We start from the raw sequence: 17,205 nt of genomic DNA, 5'->3' as shown, positions 1-17,205 counted from the left end.
TATAGCATTCACTACAATGGATTGCGATTTGCTTTCTCTGTGTATCACTCTTTTCCTTCCAGTACCGTGAGCTTCTCAAAACCAGAAACTGGGGCCCTGGCTGCTGTAGCTCAGTGGATTGAACACGGGCCTGTGAAGAAAAGGGTCGCCGGGTTGATTTCCAGTCAGGGCCCATGCCTGGGTTGCAGGCCAGGTCCCCAGTAGGGGACACATGAGGGGCAACCACACATTGATGTTTTTCTCTCACTCTTTCTCCTTCACTTCCCCTCTCTCTAAAAATAAATAAATAAAATTAAAATTTAAAAAAGATACAAAAAAAAACAAGGACCGGAGTATTTACATGACAACATTTATAAAACACATACGATATGTCAGATAGTGTTCTATCTGTCACACATGCTGTCTCTCAAGGGACTGGAGGCCAAGGTCACCAAGACCAGCTGCCCCTAGAACACTGCACCAGAGCGACAATCTCAAACCCCAATGTTCAGTCCAGCTGGCTCTACTAGAAGGTCCTTTTGTCTCTACTTAATCCTTCCTTTAAGGGTCACAGTCCATAAGTCCAATTTCTACGTGTCTGATCTGCAACTCAAGACTGGGTTCCACTTCTTTGTCACAGAGTTTGTGGACTTAGATGAGCAAAGGGTCTGTTTGGATATCTGTGTTAGTCAGTGTCCCTGAACATGGCCGAGATGGTTGATAAGCTCTAAGGACATTCTAACAATCAGGGACTGACCTCTCTGAACCGCATAGGGACCTTGAAGAGGATGGTGTTGCCTGACCCCAAGTGCCAGGCTCAACTGACCTACCCAAATGACCTGTCAGACATGTCTGTCCATCCATCTCTCCATCCAGTCGGCCATCTGCTCACCCACCTGAAACACACATGGGAACGTGCATATCCAGGTATTTTAAAACCTTACTGGAATAAAGCAGAATATAGATATATTTTAAAATACACATATGTATGAATATGCCTGAGTATGAAAAACCCATAAATACTATAAAATATGACTCACAAAAATATGATTTTTATGTAGTATAAAATACGACTCTCATTGCTAAGGAGTTGATAAATTCTTAGTTAAGTGAAGTTAATGGAAACATTTCTGCCCGGGTTTAAGATGGACAGCACACCCTCGCGTTTTCTGTCAGCTCAGTCTGTATTTTTTGCTAATACTCTTCAGCGCTCCATCAGTCTTTTTTAGAAGGAACAATTACAGATTTACATTTACCACTGAAAATTTTGACTCTCGGCAATAGGTCAAGTGTCAGGCCAAGACCAGAACTGACGATGCCCTCACAGCCTTTACTACTGCTGCCATGGTTTATTATTAGGAGCTCTGTTCACTTCCAACGTACTTTCTGTAATATGCCAGCTACAGCTGCCGCTCTCTTAGAATAACTTCCATCTTTCTGTATGATTTTTACTCTGCTTTTATATTATGGGTCCTGTCAACTGACTTTTGTTTAGCAAGAGAACAATTCTAGAGAGTTCTCTAAACAACACCAAGAACCTGGACAGTCTCCCCCAGTGTGCAGGGAAGAAACACTGATGTCATAGTTATTTTCTGGGTGACACTATCAAACCCCCCTTGTCAGTAGCTGCTCAAGACTTTCCATTAACAATTTCAAGTCCATTATGTGTGGGCCTCCCTTGGCTCAGAAATAGGAAAATATCTGTATGCAAGGCTTGACGAATGAGCTGTTTGGAGATGGGTAGCACCCATTCAGAGAGATTTCAGAGAGGTTTGAAACTATTCCACTATTATAAAGTAAATGTTCCTAAGTATCATTTTGTGATCAGCCACCCTAATTTCTTATTTATGCCATTAAAATAGGATTGACGAGGAAGCTGAGCTGAAAATGTGATGTAGAACAAGCTTGACCTTCATAGTCCCTCTCCTGGTGCCCATACCATCCAGTTTCCCTGGTTTGTAGAACGCTGACCAAGGGGATGTCATCATCACCTCATCATTCAGATTACATGGCCAAGATCAGGATGCCAAATACCGACTCATGTGCCCACTTGGATCGGCCTGTATAGGCTACCAGCCTCACAGATTTCAAACTGTTTCCTAAACCATAAAATAGAGACACGGCTGCAGCCAACTTACAAACAGCTCATTTTTGGTAGACAGTCCAAAAAAAGGCCGTCATGAGTTGAATCCTGATTTCCTATGAGCACAATGCTGTTTCAATACTTCAATGTTACAAAAATTATAACACCGATCACAAAAAGTAGAACAAAAATTCCAAATACATTTATAAGCGGTAAGTATGTAAAAATAATACAACTCTAAAAACAATGTAGCAAAGGTTCCCGTAGAGAGATTTTTCTGCCTGGTTTTGCCTTGTTGCAGTTTATCAAAATATATGGTTTATGAAGACATCTTTTCCTAATAAATCACCTTCTGGCTAACAAAGTTTTTTTTTTTTTTTTTACTCTTCCAAAGACTAAGACACCACAACGAAAATTAGGGCCATCTGTCTCACAAATGTTAGTTGTTGATTTCAGGTGCAAGGAAACCTCTGAAAGTCCTTGAGTGGTAAATTCGGCTCCAGTGCCGCCTTGTGTTTCCTTTTCAGAAAAGAATTCATTGCTGAGCTGGATAACCGGGATGCTGAAACCTCCAGTCTGCCTACATCGGGACCTTTAACCAGCAGCTTGGTCCACGTTGCCAGGCCAATGCAATGTCCTCGGCACTTGATCCCAGTCATTCGTGGGTTTATCATACTAGCTTTGGTCTCTATGGTGGAGTCTTATTTTCAGTAATCATGGTCATGAAATTGGGGATCAAATTTTTGGTTTCTGAGGTAGAACAACTGTGGTTTTTATACTTAATGTGAGCTCTAATTTGAATTCAAAATATCAAACATAATATATCCTAAAAACAAGATGTGAAATAAAATATAAAGTGAGGGTCAGAAGTCAAAGTACTATTTCAAGCCATGGATAAAAAGTACACATGAGAGTGCTTTATAAAGTATTAAACGACTTTTTAAATTCTAAATAGCCAAGCTAATATTGTATATCATGCATTATCTGAAGTAATGTATCTGTTCACAGGGGTAGACGTTTTAGGAGGAAAGGCAATGGACCGGAGGGGAAGTGGGAGGCAGCAAAGAAAGCTGGAAGTTTTCTTCCAGGCTCTCAAGAACGTGCCCTCTACAGAGAAGCGGCCTCAGGCTAGTCGCTGGTCCCTGCATCAGAGAGCTGTTTGCTCAGGCCAGCCAAGCTTGAACCCTCCTCCGCCGGCAGCTTTTCAAATTCCGGCTTTTCCAGCCACTATCCGAGTGTTTACCTATAATCCCCACTCCAGAGGGTAAACTTGTTTCTATTTCTTCCTTTCCCGTATTTTTGCCTAAGTCCTTGATTCCCTATTAACTGCAGCAGAACCACTCATTCCGTTTTATTCACAGAAATGGTGTCTTCAACATATATAAGCATAAGAGCCTTTATTTAAGAAGCAGTTTGCAAGTGAAAGGGGACTCCCCCAGGTTCCGAACGGTGCCGAGGAGTCAGAGATGCATCTCTTGGCCGGTTTCCGGCCCAGCGGCTGGAGCTGCGGCAGACCGAGTTCCCAAGAAGCCACTGCCCCCTTGCGTCTCGGCCGGCGCAGAATTACTCCATGGCAAGGAAGAACTTCTGGCAACGAGTCTGTGAAAGATTATCGGTGGGCTATTTCTGGCTCTTAGATTTGTTGGTTCAAATAAGACTTCCTTTCATCTCATGACTTTTTAAAGTAGAACTTTTCTTCCCACCGATTTCTAAAAAGGCCTATTTTAATTGTCAAAAATGTATAGTCCTTGAAGAAAAATGTGTATACAATTATTTAATTTTGTTAATGGCTTGATATATTTCCTCCCTATTTTTTTCTCCATATAAGGAAAACTAATTTTACTTGGGGTCAGAAAAAAAAAAAGCCACAAGAACTATGAAATCTAATTTTATCATAAATGTCATGTAAACATGATCTCCACAATAGAAAAATTAACTTTTGAATTTTCGAGAGTACTAAGACACAGAGTTGCCTTTTTCTCTAAGAAGTATAAAACATAAAGGGTAACACTTTAGAGCACAGAACCTCATAAAATTTGCCTGCATTTCAATTCTATGGATTAAGAACACTATAGTGAATGCAGCTGTTAGACACATTAAATTGAATATCTCATTTTCAAGACAGAGAAATAAAACTTCTTGCTCTAAAGACGGCCTGGAGGAGTTAGGAAATTAGGCAGTCTAACTGATATGCTTATACCTTGACCTGTGTGGGTCAGTAGGTTAGGCGACATCCTGCAAAGTGGTAGGTCACCAGTCTGATTCCTGGTTCAGGGTACATTTCACTCCCTCTTTTTCTCCCTCCCTTCCTCTCTCTAAAAATAAATAAGATCTTTAAACAATGTAATTATTGTCAACTGCTTTCAAATGTGATTAGTCCTGTTTCTAAATGTTGTGTAAATATGTTGATCCCCTGCCCCAAACTATGGAAAGTATAGAAACGAAGATCTGGGTATTGGAGGAGGAGCTGAGCATGAGCCATATCTTTCTTCAAGTTCCTTTCCTTCTAGGTCTTGTGTGTTGTCTTCGTCATCTAGATGTGCATTTAGTACAACATAGATAAGGATGTGTGGTGTCACAGAGGGCCCGTGGACAAAGGCCTCAGTGGGCTGGAAGGAAGTGTCACGTAGCATCAGCTGCTTTATCTGATTTGTTTTTTTGTTTTTTGTTTTTTTTGAAAACTCGTGACTAACAGGGTATTTCTGTGCAGGCCTGGATCTGATCCTGACTGGGGGTTTGGGGAGCAACAGGTGAAAGGAGTTCTCAATTTTTGATCCTCAAAGTCACCTTAATTCTACATGGAAAAAGTTCCATAGACCACCTACTTCTGAATATCACTTATTAAAAACGGATATGGACATTTTACCATTTTCAACACAGAAAAATAAAACTTCCTACTGTAAAGATGCTCTATGGGAGTTAAATAATTTGGTCATTTAAATGATCGAGTTGTTAGCAATTGCAAATGGCCATTATTATATATGCATTCAAAATGATGCTGTATAAACTTAAACAACTTGATCCCACAAAAATCTACTGAATATTCAACTGTTAATTATAATACCTTAAAATCTCTGATCATCATTATGACATATTTCTGTTTGTTAACATAATTACAGTCTGTTGCCCTATTTTTGTGCTGTATTTTATTAACCCATTTTTGTTCTTCAAAATATATAAGATCCAAATCTCTGTTGTGGTAGAAAATGTACATCCTATATATTTCATGGGATTTTTATTTTAGACCAGTCTATGGAGGTGGCCTGAAGGGTCCAAAGAGATCTACTTCGCTAGCCTTTTATAAATGTAGCATCAGAGAGTGCTCTGTTCTAGGGCATGTGAGGGCAAAGAAGAAGATGGAGCCCCCCTTTCTCAACAGGCAGCTCAGCAGAGCCTAGGATGCAGAAAGCCTGCCAGGGCCAGAGACACACGCCTGTGTCAGGTTTACAGCTGTGATTGTTCCAAGTGGTGCTTTCTCTCACCATCTCAGCTGAGCACCTTCACTCTGGCAGGGGCTGTTAGAAAGAATGCCTCATGCTGCAAAGAGATTGGGCAGCTGTTCTCTTCCATATACCCACTCAAGCTCATCTTTGCCTGTTTCTAAAGGGGGCTGAAAGAAATGACAAAGATGAGAGCAAAAGCCAACCCAGTGATTAGTGGTAATTATCATCTTGATTGTTACCAGTCAGACCCAGAGAGACAATGTCATTTTGGGCAAGTCTCCACCTAGTTGTTCCTTCCTCCCTGAGTTCATTCTTCTGTAGAATGAACCAGTTATACCCAAGTCTGTCCCAACTCAATCACTAGGAATCTGCATGTGTGTTATCACTGGGCACACATGCAGAAAGGGTGCCTGGTCTAGCCAAGATTTTTAAAAAACAAATGTGTCAAAATAATTTTATACCTTAAAAAAAAAGTCAAAACATAGTGCTTTCATAAAAGCAGATGGGCAAGACTTTCATTTTTTATGTTTATATACTTCCGTGTGTTTATTAATTTTCTTAAAAGCATATCCTACTTTATAGAACTTTTAGGCCAAAAATAACTATAGGAACCTGGAACCAATACAAAATAGTATTGAAAGTAAACTGTCATTGAAAAATGAAAATTTAAAAAGTAACTACAGAACATTAATTTGACACATTTATGTTATACAACTTCTCACTCCATTGCTTCTATTCCTTTTAAGAACAAAGGACTGGGAATTCGGAGACCCAGGCTTCTAAGTCCAGGCTACTTCAAATGTGTAATATAACCTTGTGCAAGTTGCTTTGCTTCCGTGGACCTCAGTTTCTTGCTAAGAAGGGTGCTTGAAATCGTAGTAGCGACCATCTCTGGTTTCTGTTTCAGGCATGGTGCTAAGCGGTGTCCTTGCAATGGCTCCATAAGTTGAGCATTATCCCCATTTTCCAAAGAAGAAAACTCAAGTACAGGTAGGTGTTGGAATCAGAATTTGACTTCATGTTTAGGTGACCCCCCAAAGCCACATTCTTTCCACTGCACACTCTCCCAGACACCTCCTTAAGCCACGTCTCATGGTTTCCTGGGGCTATACACAGTACAACACACTTAAAGCCCGGACTTGACTAAAAAATCCTCTAACTGGAACACAATATTATTCTAAATTATTCTTGGGTTATGTTTATTCTCTATGTTGTATCAAATTTTAAAACAGGGTCTCTCCACGTGAACACTACTGACGTTTTAGAAGAATTCTTCGGAGCTGTCCTGAGCACTGCAGGATGTTCGGCGGCAGTGGTGGCGTCTAACCACTAGATGTCAGCAGCACCCGCCCTCCAGGTGTGACACCTCAAGTGCCTCCAAACACTTGTCAAATGTCCCCTGGGGGACCCTGGGGTCCCCTGGGGTTAAGGACCACTGCTCTAAAAGGAGGACAAAGCCAAATGCCTGAATTAACCTGGAAGAAAAACTGTGTTGAAAGAAGCTATTGAATCTAGTGAGTATTCTCCTTGAATAATTCTTTGACATGACCAGCTTGGGCTAAAGTCAGCTCCATCTATTTCAGTTATTCACCATGTGCGAATAACTGTACTGGTTACATATTACTATCCACAATTCAGGGAAATGGTGAATTAGCATAAACCTTGGCTCTCAACAGTGACTCCACTTCTCCCACAGGGAAATTCACCTTTGCCTGAAAGGCAAAGAGCCACCCAGAGGCTGTGAGAGAATGGATATTCACCAGAGGACAGCAGCAGTTGAATACGTGCTGCTTTTATTCCAGCTAAACAAAGCAATGCACAAATCATCTGAGCACCGAGCTTAGCTCAAGAAATAAGAATTTTTTTGTTTCTTTTTTTTTTTGCTTTAATTATCAGTTCCTGCACATGGCTGTCTTCCACACCTCCTCTCGGAAAATGTAGGTTAACAAATCTCATGCAAAGAAACACAAGAAAAGAGAAAAAGGGGAAATGAAATTCATCTAGTGTGCAGATGAAGGTGGGTCCTCCAACTTCTCTTCTGTAAACTGTTCCATCAGCACGGTCCATCTCGGATTATTTTAATATTAAGGCCATCTTCCCTGCAAATTGGACAACCATAAAAACACATTTATCACCTACCACACTGACACTGTCCCAGTATTATTAAAAAGACCCACGCCATCGTACATTACATTCCTTCTTGGGTGATGTTTATGTAATCATTTTTGAAGCTAAATGAGGAAAACAATGAGGGTGACAGCTCTGACTCCACCATTTTTTTCTCTAACCATGGGACACAGGGCACTAACCCCAAAAGAATCACTCTGAGAAGACCTACGTAGCTCTCTGAAGATGGAAGTCAGAGAATGGGCCCCTGAAATACACACCTGGAGGACGAGTCACAGTCACTCGGCCAGGTGTGGTATACGAAGGGCATCAGGTGTAACACAGTTACTGCTTAGCATGCTCTGGGTAGAGTTATTCAGATCTGTTTCCCAACTACTGTATTTTGCCATGAATGATGCACACCCGTGTTTTAGTGCTGCCCGTGTATAACTCGAATCCTTATCTTGCCCTCAAAAATTTGAGCAAGAAAGTGCGCATTAGATGTGGCAAAATACATAATGCCACAGGGTATGCAAGTCACCAGCACGTGCCCTCTGAATTTCAAAGAACATTTAATATTCCACAGAGTTTAACAATTAAAAACATTCTTAACTTTGGAAAGTCACCCATCTGTGGAAAGTAACAGAACTTGATTATCTGGTCTACAGCTGTACAGGCCCTTCTCCAACTTCAACCTGGAAAATGCACTGCAGGAGTCTGTGTGTTTTTGAACATCAGTCTGAAAACAGAACTACTTATGTCGTGTGTGAATCTTATATCCAAGAAAAGATCCACTACTTCTTAAGGAATCCAAATTCAAGAAAGACTAAAGAAAACATGGCTATTTTGTCCTGGCTGGTGTGGCTCAGTGGACTGAGTGCCAGCCTGCAAACCAAAGGTCACTGGTTTGATTCCCGGTCAGGGCACATGCCTGGGTTGCAGGCTAGGTCCCCAGTCGGGGGCACACGAGAGGCAACCACACATTGATGTTTCTCTCCATCTCTTTCTCCTTCTCTCCCACTCTCTCTAAAAATAAATAAATAAAATCTTTAAAAAAAGAAAATGTGGCTATTCTATACTGTAAAAACGTTACCTGATTTTCATGCACAGAGTGCACTCATTGGGATAAGTGGACATGTCGCTTCCACAGACAGGGTTAAAGTCTCTGGGACATCCTGGCAATCTATATTGGTAACAGTTTGGCTAGAAAAGAAAAAGGAAGACAAAAATTAGAGCACAACTTGAAACATTCTCGTCACAAAATAGCTGAGGGCAGACAAATTCTCAAGTGTCCTTAGATTTCCTAGAAACATGCCAGAAAAATATTTATTTTTACACACACACACACACACACACACACACACACACAAATGGCTTTTTATTGCAGAACAGGTGCATTGGTTCAATACCTACTACGTAATAAAGGTTCCCTGGGGAAGGTTCGTTCTGCTGATTTTCTAACGAAAGCCCAAGGCATGCCACCATGCCTACTCTTATTATCCTCTAGCATCATAATTTGTACTTCCTACCATCTCTACTCAGGAACCTAATTTTTTAGTCTGGACTTTTTAAGATACCAGCATTTAACCACCAGCACTAAAGAAAGCAGCAGGTTCAGAACTGGACCTTAGGAGTTGCTATGGGTTTAATTGTTTCTGCCCCAATAAGATACGTTAACTCCTTAACCCCCAGTACCTCAGAATGTGACCTTATTTGGAAATAGGGTCTTCATGCAGTAATCAAGTTCAAGTGGGGTTGTAGAGTGAGTGCCAAACCAGTATGACTGATGACCTTACAAAAAGGGAAAATTTGGACACCAAGTGACCCACTAAGGGAAGGACCATGTGAAGACAGAACACCATTTTTACAAGCAAAGGGATGCTGGAGGCCACCAGAAGCTGGGAGAGAGGCATGGAACCAATTCTCCCTCACAGCCCTTATAAGGAACCAACCCTGCTAACACCTTGATTTTGGACTTCTAGCTTCCAGAACTGTGAGGCAATTGATTTCTGTTACTAAATTACCCCAGTTTGTGGTATGTTATTACAGCGAAGAAACTGATATGGGGTCATAGAACTCAAACATCTGATTTGATGGAACTGAGGCCAGAAAGGTAGTATGTTTTGCTCTTAGCCACTAGCGTCCAGCAAGGCCTGGACTAGAACAGGTCAGAGTGTGCAGAGTGCCACTGTAACAAAGGGTTAAATACATGGCACGCTGTGTTTCTGTTTTATAGTCGTACATTTACATGTACAGTTGGCCCTTGAACAACGCAGGAGGGTTAGGAGCACAAACCCCCAACGCAGCCAAAAATCCACTTGTAACTGCTGACTCCCCCCAAACTTAAGGCATTTGTTTGTCCTAGTAAATGGCGATCACTTTTCTTTACTTCAGAATAAATGGAGTAGGCCATTTCAACACCCTGAATAAATGAAATACATCTTTTTATTGCTATTTTCTGGATTTAAAAAGACCTAAGCAGGGCTGGCTGTGGGCCAAACTGTGACGTCAAAGAGGTTCCGTCGGCCCTTTCCATCCTCTCTGTTCTGCGGTCCATGACCATTCAGGGCCACGCTGTGCTCTTGCTGTGCCTGGCTCCCGGAGATGATGCCGTGTAGGGCTGCTCACCCACTTATCCAATGACTGGGACAAGTGGTAGTTAGTCATTTATGGAAGAAGTAAATTAAAGCAAGGAAAGAATCAAAAATAATACAGACTCTAAACATTTTATCCTAAAACATAAGTGGAAACAAAAATGCCAATCTTCTGAGGTAAGGGAATGAATGGCAATGCCTTTGGTCATCTGTCCTGCTAGCTATGACCATGTGATGAAGATGAATCCAACGGGATATATGTGGAATTATTGTGCAGGAGCTTCTGGGAACTTCCTTGAAAATCAAACAAACAAAACCAAAAGACCCATCACCTGCCTTCCACTTCCCTCAATTTGTGTTCTTCATCCGTCCTGCCGCTGGGCACCTGGAGGACCGGAAGGGCAAGGGCCAGGTCCCAGGAGGGCACCACTGCACACTGGTATTTTGAGCCTTTGTCATTTGCAGGTGAATCTAATCTGAACTAACACAGGAGGTAAGACCTTTCCTTTGAATGTTTCAACTAATTAGAGTTCTGTGTGTTATCACTGCAAAACTCATAAATGAATCACCTAGGAATTCCTGTCTCGGTTTCTTTAAAAAAGGATTTCTCAACCCTAATTCGCATGTGGGAACCAGGTGAGTTTTCTCAGTGGGAGGCTGTCCTTTGTCTTGTAGAATGTTTGGTCCTGTCCTTGTTCTCTCTCTCTCCTGGTCAAAAATGGCTGTCGGAATGGCCCCCGGGGGCCAAACCACTGTTTTACAACACAGTGAGATTTAAAGGCAATTGCAAAACAACGAAATATACAATTTTAAAAAATGTATACTTGTTTTACCTTCACTTAATTGAACAGCGATTCTTCTTTTTTTATTTAGCGAGTCGTCTTTAAGCAAGTCTTTTAAAAGCATCCAGCGCAGTTCTCACATGGGCTACAACTTTCCTTCTTTACACTCATGTTTGTGGTGTCTTTACCTGGTTAATCAAACTAAGTCTGGCGGCTGGCCTAACAGGCTTCTGATCACACACATGTGAATCCTGGTGCCGCAGCAGCTCCACTGACGGCGTGGGAGGGAGCGGTCTGTCTACAACCACGCAGTGATGCGTGCACGTGCTGTGGGAATTGCCCGGGAAGAAAGGAGGGGGTCATTTGCTTGGGAGGGGCTAACGTGGAGGGTGGTTGACTGAGTTTTTAACTGCTAACAAGTAGCACATGGTGGACCAACACAGGGCTGAATGGGCATGTCTTGGTGGAAGCTTGTTATAAACACAGATTTGGGGCCTCACCCAAGACCTACTCAACCAGAGAATCTCCAGGGTTGAAATCTGTGTGTCTAGAGTCCTCTGAATCCTGAGTCAGCGAGGACTGGGTCTGGGAACTGGGGCTCCCTCCCATCTCGGCACTCAGTCCACTCTGACTACTTGGTGAACACCAAGGAAAATGCATGAAGACACTGAATTGGATGCACGATTTCAGAGAACCCTCTGCTCTAGACCTTTGCTGCCTCCCCTTTATAACCCAGGCATACCCTGCCTGCGTCCCAGTCTCTCCGAGATGACGAGGTAAACAACCAGCTGCTCAAAATCAATCTATGCCTGAGAGTGTTAGGTATTTTTATGTTCAACAGGAGTTTTCAAATGCTTTCATCCAGAGAATGACTCATGCATGACTTTTGAAGAGCTGAGGTAAAGAAAATTTTTTTTTAAGCAGAAGACTTTTGACGTCCCTCAGATCTTTGGGGAACCTGCTGGAAGGAAGTGATGGTGTTCCAGACGGTTTCCAGCCTGTCTGCTTCTCCTGATTTCAAAGCCCGGTTTGGCTACTTACCAGGTGACTTTACGACATTCAGGTTACTCACTTGCTGGATTTCCTCTGATCTGAGACACAAGGCTGTATGAACAAAGACTTTTCAACCTTATCGATGAGGTCACGGAATTTTTTTAACAAATTACTCCCCCCACAAACCCTGAATTTTACTCATTTCCCCAAATTTACCCCAAAGGAACAAATTTGGAATCTGAATTATACCCAAGATGCCAACTACAGGGAGTCGCACCTGGCAGACTCTTCCTCAGACCTTCAGAAGACTCTCAGGAAGAAGAGAGGAGCGTGGGCGCAGAGAAGGAGAGAAAGGCAGGCTGCGCTAAGGACGTGAAACATTCTCCGTGGGCACTGGGAAGTCTCTAGGCTCTGCTCGGGGACGTGCTCTACTCAGAGTAAAGATTTTGAGGAGTAATTGCAGCAGCAATGTGTGGCAGGGGCTGGAAAGTGGAGATGCTAAAGACTGAGGAAAACCACTTAGGGGCTGTTATGCGAGTCTAGGTTGAGAGGTAACAGGGCCCTAAACTGGAGCGGTGGCAATGGAAACAAGGAAGGAAAAACAAGGATCTTGTGCGCGATTGGATCTGTTTAATAATCCCGTACAAATAGAGCAGGTTCGTGTGGTAACTGCCTCCTGAGAGTGAGTGTTTCTTTAAATTCTGCAGCCGAGGCACCTCATTTACCTGACCCTACCTAATCCCAGCCCTGAGATGAAGGTGGGATTATCCCCGTTTTCTGAAAGAAAATCAAACCCAAGAAAATGGAATCATCTGATTAAAAAGTATTCCTGGGCTCCCACCAAGTGCTGAATATTGGACACTAAGTAACGAGTAAGACATTATCCTTGATCACAGAAGTACACAGTGTACTGGGGGGAGATAGGCAACTACAATCCAGTGCTGCGACGGGGTCCTGAAGAGCCCTGGGTCTGGAGTCAGATCGCTTGGGTTGGAACCATCGTTCCCCCACTTTCAAGTAACCGTGGCCTAAGGGATAATAACGATACCTACTTCATAGTTACTACATGTAAAATGCCTAGAACAGTGCTTGGCACACAGGAAGTGGTATCTAAGCATTTCTTGTTGAATAAAACCAAAATATGTCACCTCCACAAGATGGCTCCTTGACATAAAAATAATTTTGACCTAAAGGAAGTTTAAAAGCAGCAAAGTGGAGGCAGGCTGGGTGGAGGGGGACAAAGGGAGAAAATTGGGACAACTGTAATAGCATACACAATAAGATATTTAAATAAAATAAAGAAAAATATAGTAAAAATGTAAAAAAAAACCCAAACCAGCAAACCCAGAAGAAGCTCTCTCTATGCCCCCCCCCTTTTCTGCCTAAAGGCTGAATATAAATGTTCCCCAACTGGACACACTCAAGAACCCATCAGCCCAGAGGGATTGGCAAACAAACTTTGCTGCATTCGTTTACTTCCATGCATTTACTGTGTCATTGTTTGATGCACGTTGGAAGCGTAAACCACTGGTCTGTCGTTTCTCTACAGATTTACTGTTCTTTGTTAAAGAGGACATGTAAACTGGAGTTCTAAGCCACCTCTCTGAGTTCCTCATCTCTGAGTGCTCCTACGTGGATGTGCAATGCATATGTTAATACACTCGTTGGTTTTTCTCTTGTTAACTTGTCTTTTGTCATAGGGACCCCAGCCAGAACTCAGAAGGGTAGAGGAGAGATTTTTTTCCCTCCCATACACTATCACAGTGATGATGATGCAGTACAGGTCGAATGGAAGCAGAAAGTGCATTTATATATACTTTGAAGTAGAAAATAGGGTGGAAAGGCTTTTTGGAAGAGGTCTAATCTGAACTGAACACTCAAAGTTACCTAACTGGAGAGGTCCATATCCCCATATGCAAAACAAAAACGTCTATTATCTTACAAGGTCATTATGAGAATTGACTGAATATACAAATGGACAATGTCAGACCAGGCATTAAAATAGAAATCTGACCCACAACCTGCAGCAAGCTTCCCAGGAAGCCAATTCATTATTTGGAATAACCAGCCCAGAAAGCCCGCCTGCCATAAGTCAGACTTGTAAGAAGTCGGATGGCTAGCTCTATTGACAGTCCAGGAAGCCGAACAATAACCTCTATGATTAATAGGCTCAGAATGGTCAGGACTTGACTAATAGCTGTCACCTTCCCTAATTTTTGTTCCTGCTTCCAACTTAGGACAAGTTGGAGAAAGTCTGACACGCACTCCTAACCATCACATGTCCAACCCACGCCCTACTTGGTCTCAGTAGCCAGTCTCCAGCTTCCCGGTGCCCACAGCCTTGCATCAGGGCCCACCTGAAGCCTTCCTTTCCCCCACTGCAGAGCTTTCCCACCCCCAGACCTGTATTTTGAGTTTCTGCCAAAACACAAGTGGCCAGGCTGACTCCCTTGTTACAGCAAGTTCTGAATAAATAGCTTCTCTTTGTTCTCATGCGGTTGGTCTTTGCTTCCACTGAATTTCATTTGATAAAGTACTGTGCAAAAAATGTTTAGTACAAAGTATTACTATTAAGCCAAGGACTTTCTGAATCATTTAAGGAAATGTTAAAGGAAACAAAGCCCTGAGGCCTTCAAGCCATGAGCTATTTTTATCCAAAGCCTCCAGGAGATTCTGCTTTCTAAAGTGGTCCACAGTTTCAAAAGCGGCTGGTCAGAGCTGAAAACTAGCCCCCAACCCAAACCGTTGTGGGCTTCAGTGTATTATAGAAACAGGACCAGCGGTTTCCTACTTACTGTTTTATATTCTGAAGGTTGATCAAATTGACTGTTTGTAGAGGCTGCAAGAAGAACACAAGACATTTTGAAGTATGTGATTAAGGTCAACTGTTGCTCACAAGGGGCTTTTAAAATCAGCCCATCATTTTTCCAGGCCATTCCTTCTCCTTTCCCTGGAACGCCTAACTTCTTTGAACTGCCCATCTGATCCCCACACCCACCTCCAAAGGATACTCAGGGGTTTTTGGCAGTTCTCCTAGCACAGAAAGAACATTTGGTATGGGCTCCATAACTGACTGCCCAAAAGGTTTGCTCAAGAGAGGACTATGGAGCTATAAAATAAAAGTCAGAGTAGTAACTCCTGATAATTCACCATATTCTTTTCCTCTGCAACTCAGGGCAATGAATGCAAAACTTCAGGCATTACCATTTTAACTCCATTTTTAAAAGGTGTCAAGTCTGGCAGGACTGAAGCCCCTTTCTCATACGCCCCTGAGTTCCCGTGCACTTGGCATTCACTACTCCTAACTCCCATACACCAGGGTCGCTGTGCGTATAAAAAACCCTACTCCTTATCTTGGGTTCCAGAAAAGGGCTCCAGAAAATCTGCTTTAAGGGAGAAAGAGCAAACAGCAGGCTGTCACTAAGAAAGAGCTGCGAGTGAAGCTCAAGCAAGAACTAGAGGGTCCCTGGCTTCTCAGCCACCCCCCATACTCGGACGTTCCTCTACCGGGAACTGCCAGTAACAGCGCGAGGGGGGACGCCAGGGACACTGGGATCCGGATGGTCACCAGCGAGACTCCCACTCATTACTCCCCCAAGGCTGCTGGGCCGACCAGGCTGGCGGGTGAGCGTTACCTGTCAAGTCCCCGGCCAGGAACAACAGCAGCAAGCTCACTCCCAAGAGAGCCATCCTCCCTCCACGGCCGGCCATGGGTGACTGAGCGCTCAGGTGCCCGCGAGACGCAAGCCTCGAACGAATCAGGCAGGCTGGGGTGAGGGAGGGGCGGGGAAGGGGCGGGCTAGGAGAGGTGTTAAGAAAGGGTAAGGTAGGAAGGGGAGGGGCAGGGACTGATGGTTGGAGCTGGGAGCAGGGGAGAAAGGGTGGAGAGGAAAGATGTTGCACCCACCTTAGCCCCCTATATTCCCCTCCCCCACCCCTTCCCCACCCCTACGAGGATGGGAGTAAATGATTAAGAGGAGGGTCTCCTCCTGCAGCAAACAAGGACCATCTAACAGCCGTGGGAAACAACCCTGTGGGCTCTGTGGGTCAACCCCTACTTCTTCAGCATCTACTCTGTCCCAGACAGTGTTTCGGGGGCTGAACTCAACAAAAGAATCCCTGCTTTCAAGAAGTTTCTTGTTGTAGGGGTTGGGATGGGGTGACCCAGGGAACTCCAAAACAACTGTATAAATACAACAATTTCTAAAATCAAGGGTTAGAAAAGGGGTGGGGGAGGGAAGACTTACCATTGGGAGTTCAGGGGAAGAACAGGCCTTTTAGAGGCAACTTTTGAGCTCAAAGCTGAGGCAGGAGAAGCAGGAAGCTTGGTGAAGGCCTTGGGACCAGTATTCCAGGCTCAAGGAAAAGCAAGTGCAGAGATCCAGAGGCAGGAGTCGGCCCAGCGTGTCAGCTGGGGCCCTGCCTGGAGGAGAGGGCAAGGGATGGGAGCAGGAACTGGGGGGCCCAGAGCACATGTGGCTGGGTGGGCTGTGATAAGGGGTTTGGGTTTGTTTTTTTTTTCTGGTTGCAGTGATAAGCCAGTGGAGGACTTTTAGCCAGGGAAGGCCTCTGATCTGAACTACATTTTAATAGGTTGGATGAAGACCGGATAGGAGAGAGGAGATTTATCAGAGAGACAAATTTGGTGGCTATTGCGCTGATCCAGGCAAGATGAGGACGAGTATAGAGGGGAGTTATTCTGTTCAGAAGCACCTAGGCATATGCTCCTAACTTGGGTCACATTGGCTGTTGTGTTGTCACAGAGCTGAACATCTGCAGCCTATAGGCAGTGACATTGTCTATTTCTCTGACTTCTGTGTCCCTAGTGCCTGCCTAGCACACACTCCATAAATGCTGGCTGAATAAGTGAATCTTTAAAACGTTAAACTGACATCAGAAGAAGAATGTAGACCAAACAAGGAAGCCATGGGACCCAGGAAGTGGGTGGTGGCGCAGCAGTAAACTGTCCTCCAGTGGGGCCCGTCCAGACTGAAACAAGCAACAGGCCCCGGGTGACCATTTCTAAAGGGTGACACAGATGGAATAGGAAATGTGTCTTACAGTAATTGGGATGAGATTTACACCAAAGGGGTATGTTCAGGGATTGACTAGGAACAGTACAAAGAAAACTAAGTATAGGGTGGAGGTTTCTGCACTGATAAATGGAAGTGTAGGTGTTGGTCTGAGACTCAACGGCCAGGCTGGGAACCGGGGAAATGGCAGAG

The 17,205-nt window shown here is 43.6% G+C and overlaps 1 protein-coding gene across 1 annotated transcript; it reads right to left on the bottom strand.

Annotated features, from left to right (window-relative positions):
- Positions 1–7,331: 7,331 nt before the first annotated feature.
- On the bottom strand, positions 7,332–15,746 carry SPINK2 (serine peptidase inhibitor Kazal type 2). Its single transcript, XM_037034177.1, has 4 exons — positions 15,616–15,746; positions 14,776–14,819; positions 8,705–8,814; positions 7,332–7,604 (listed from the first exon to the last, which is right to left on the bottom strand). Exons 1-4 carry the CDS (start codon positions 15,689–15,691, stop codon positions 7,559–7,561), a joined length of 276 nt encoding a protein of 91 aa, XP_036890072.1. The 5' UTR covers positions 15,692–15,746; the 3' UTR covers positions 7,332–7,558.
- Between the last annotated feature and the right edge of the window lie 1,459 nt (positions 15,747–17,205).

Source organism: Sturnira hondurensis, unplaced genomic scaffold, assembly GCF_014824575.4.
Source record: "Sturnira hondurensis isolate 20B ecotype Veracruz unplaced genomic scaffold, ASM1482457v3 Scaffold0022017, whole genome shotgun sequence".
NCBI lineage: Eukaryota > Metazoa > Chordata > Mammalia > Chiroptera > Phyllostomidae > Sturnira > Sturnira hondurensis.
The sequence above is the reverse complement of the archived record's forward strand: the minus strand, read 5'-3'. Positions and strand labels throughout refer to the sequence as shown.

What these genes read in the sequence shown, in the direction of transcription:
- SPINK2 (XM_037034177.1), bottom strand. Translation starts at nt 15,691, where the DNA reads ATGGCCGGCCGTGGAGGGAGGATGGCTCTCTTGGGAGTGAGCTTGCTG. An exon ending in CCTGGCCGGGGACTTGACAG is followed by an intron (nt 14,820 to 15,615) that starts GTAACGCTCACC and finishes TTCTTCTTGCAG; the next exon opens with CCTCTACAAACAGTCAATTT. An exon ending in AACCTTCAGAATATAAAACA is followed by an intron (nt 8,815 to 14,775) that starts GTAAGTAGGAAA and finishes TTTCTTTTCTAG; the next exon opens with CCAAACTGTTACCAATATAG.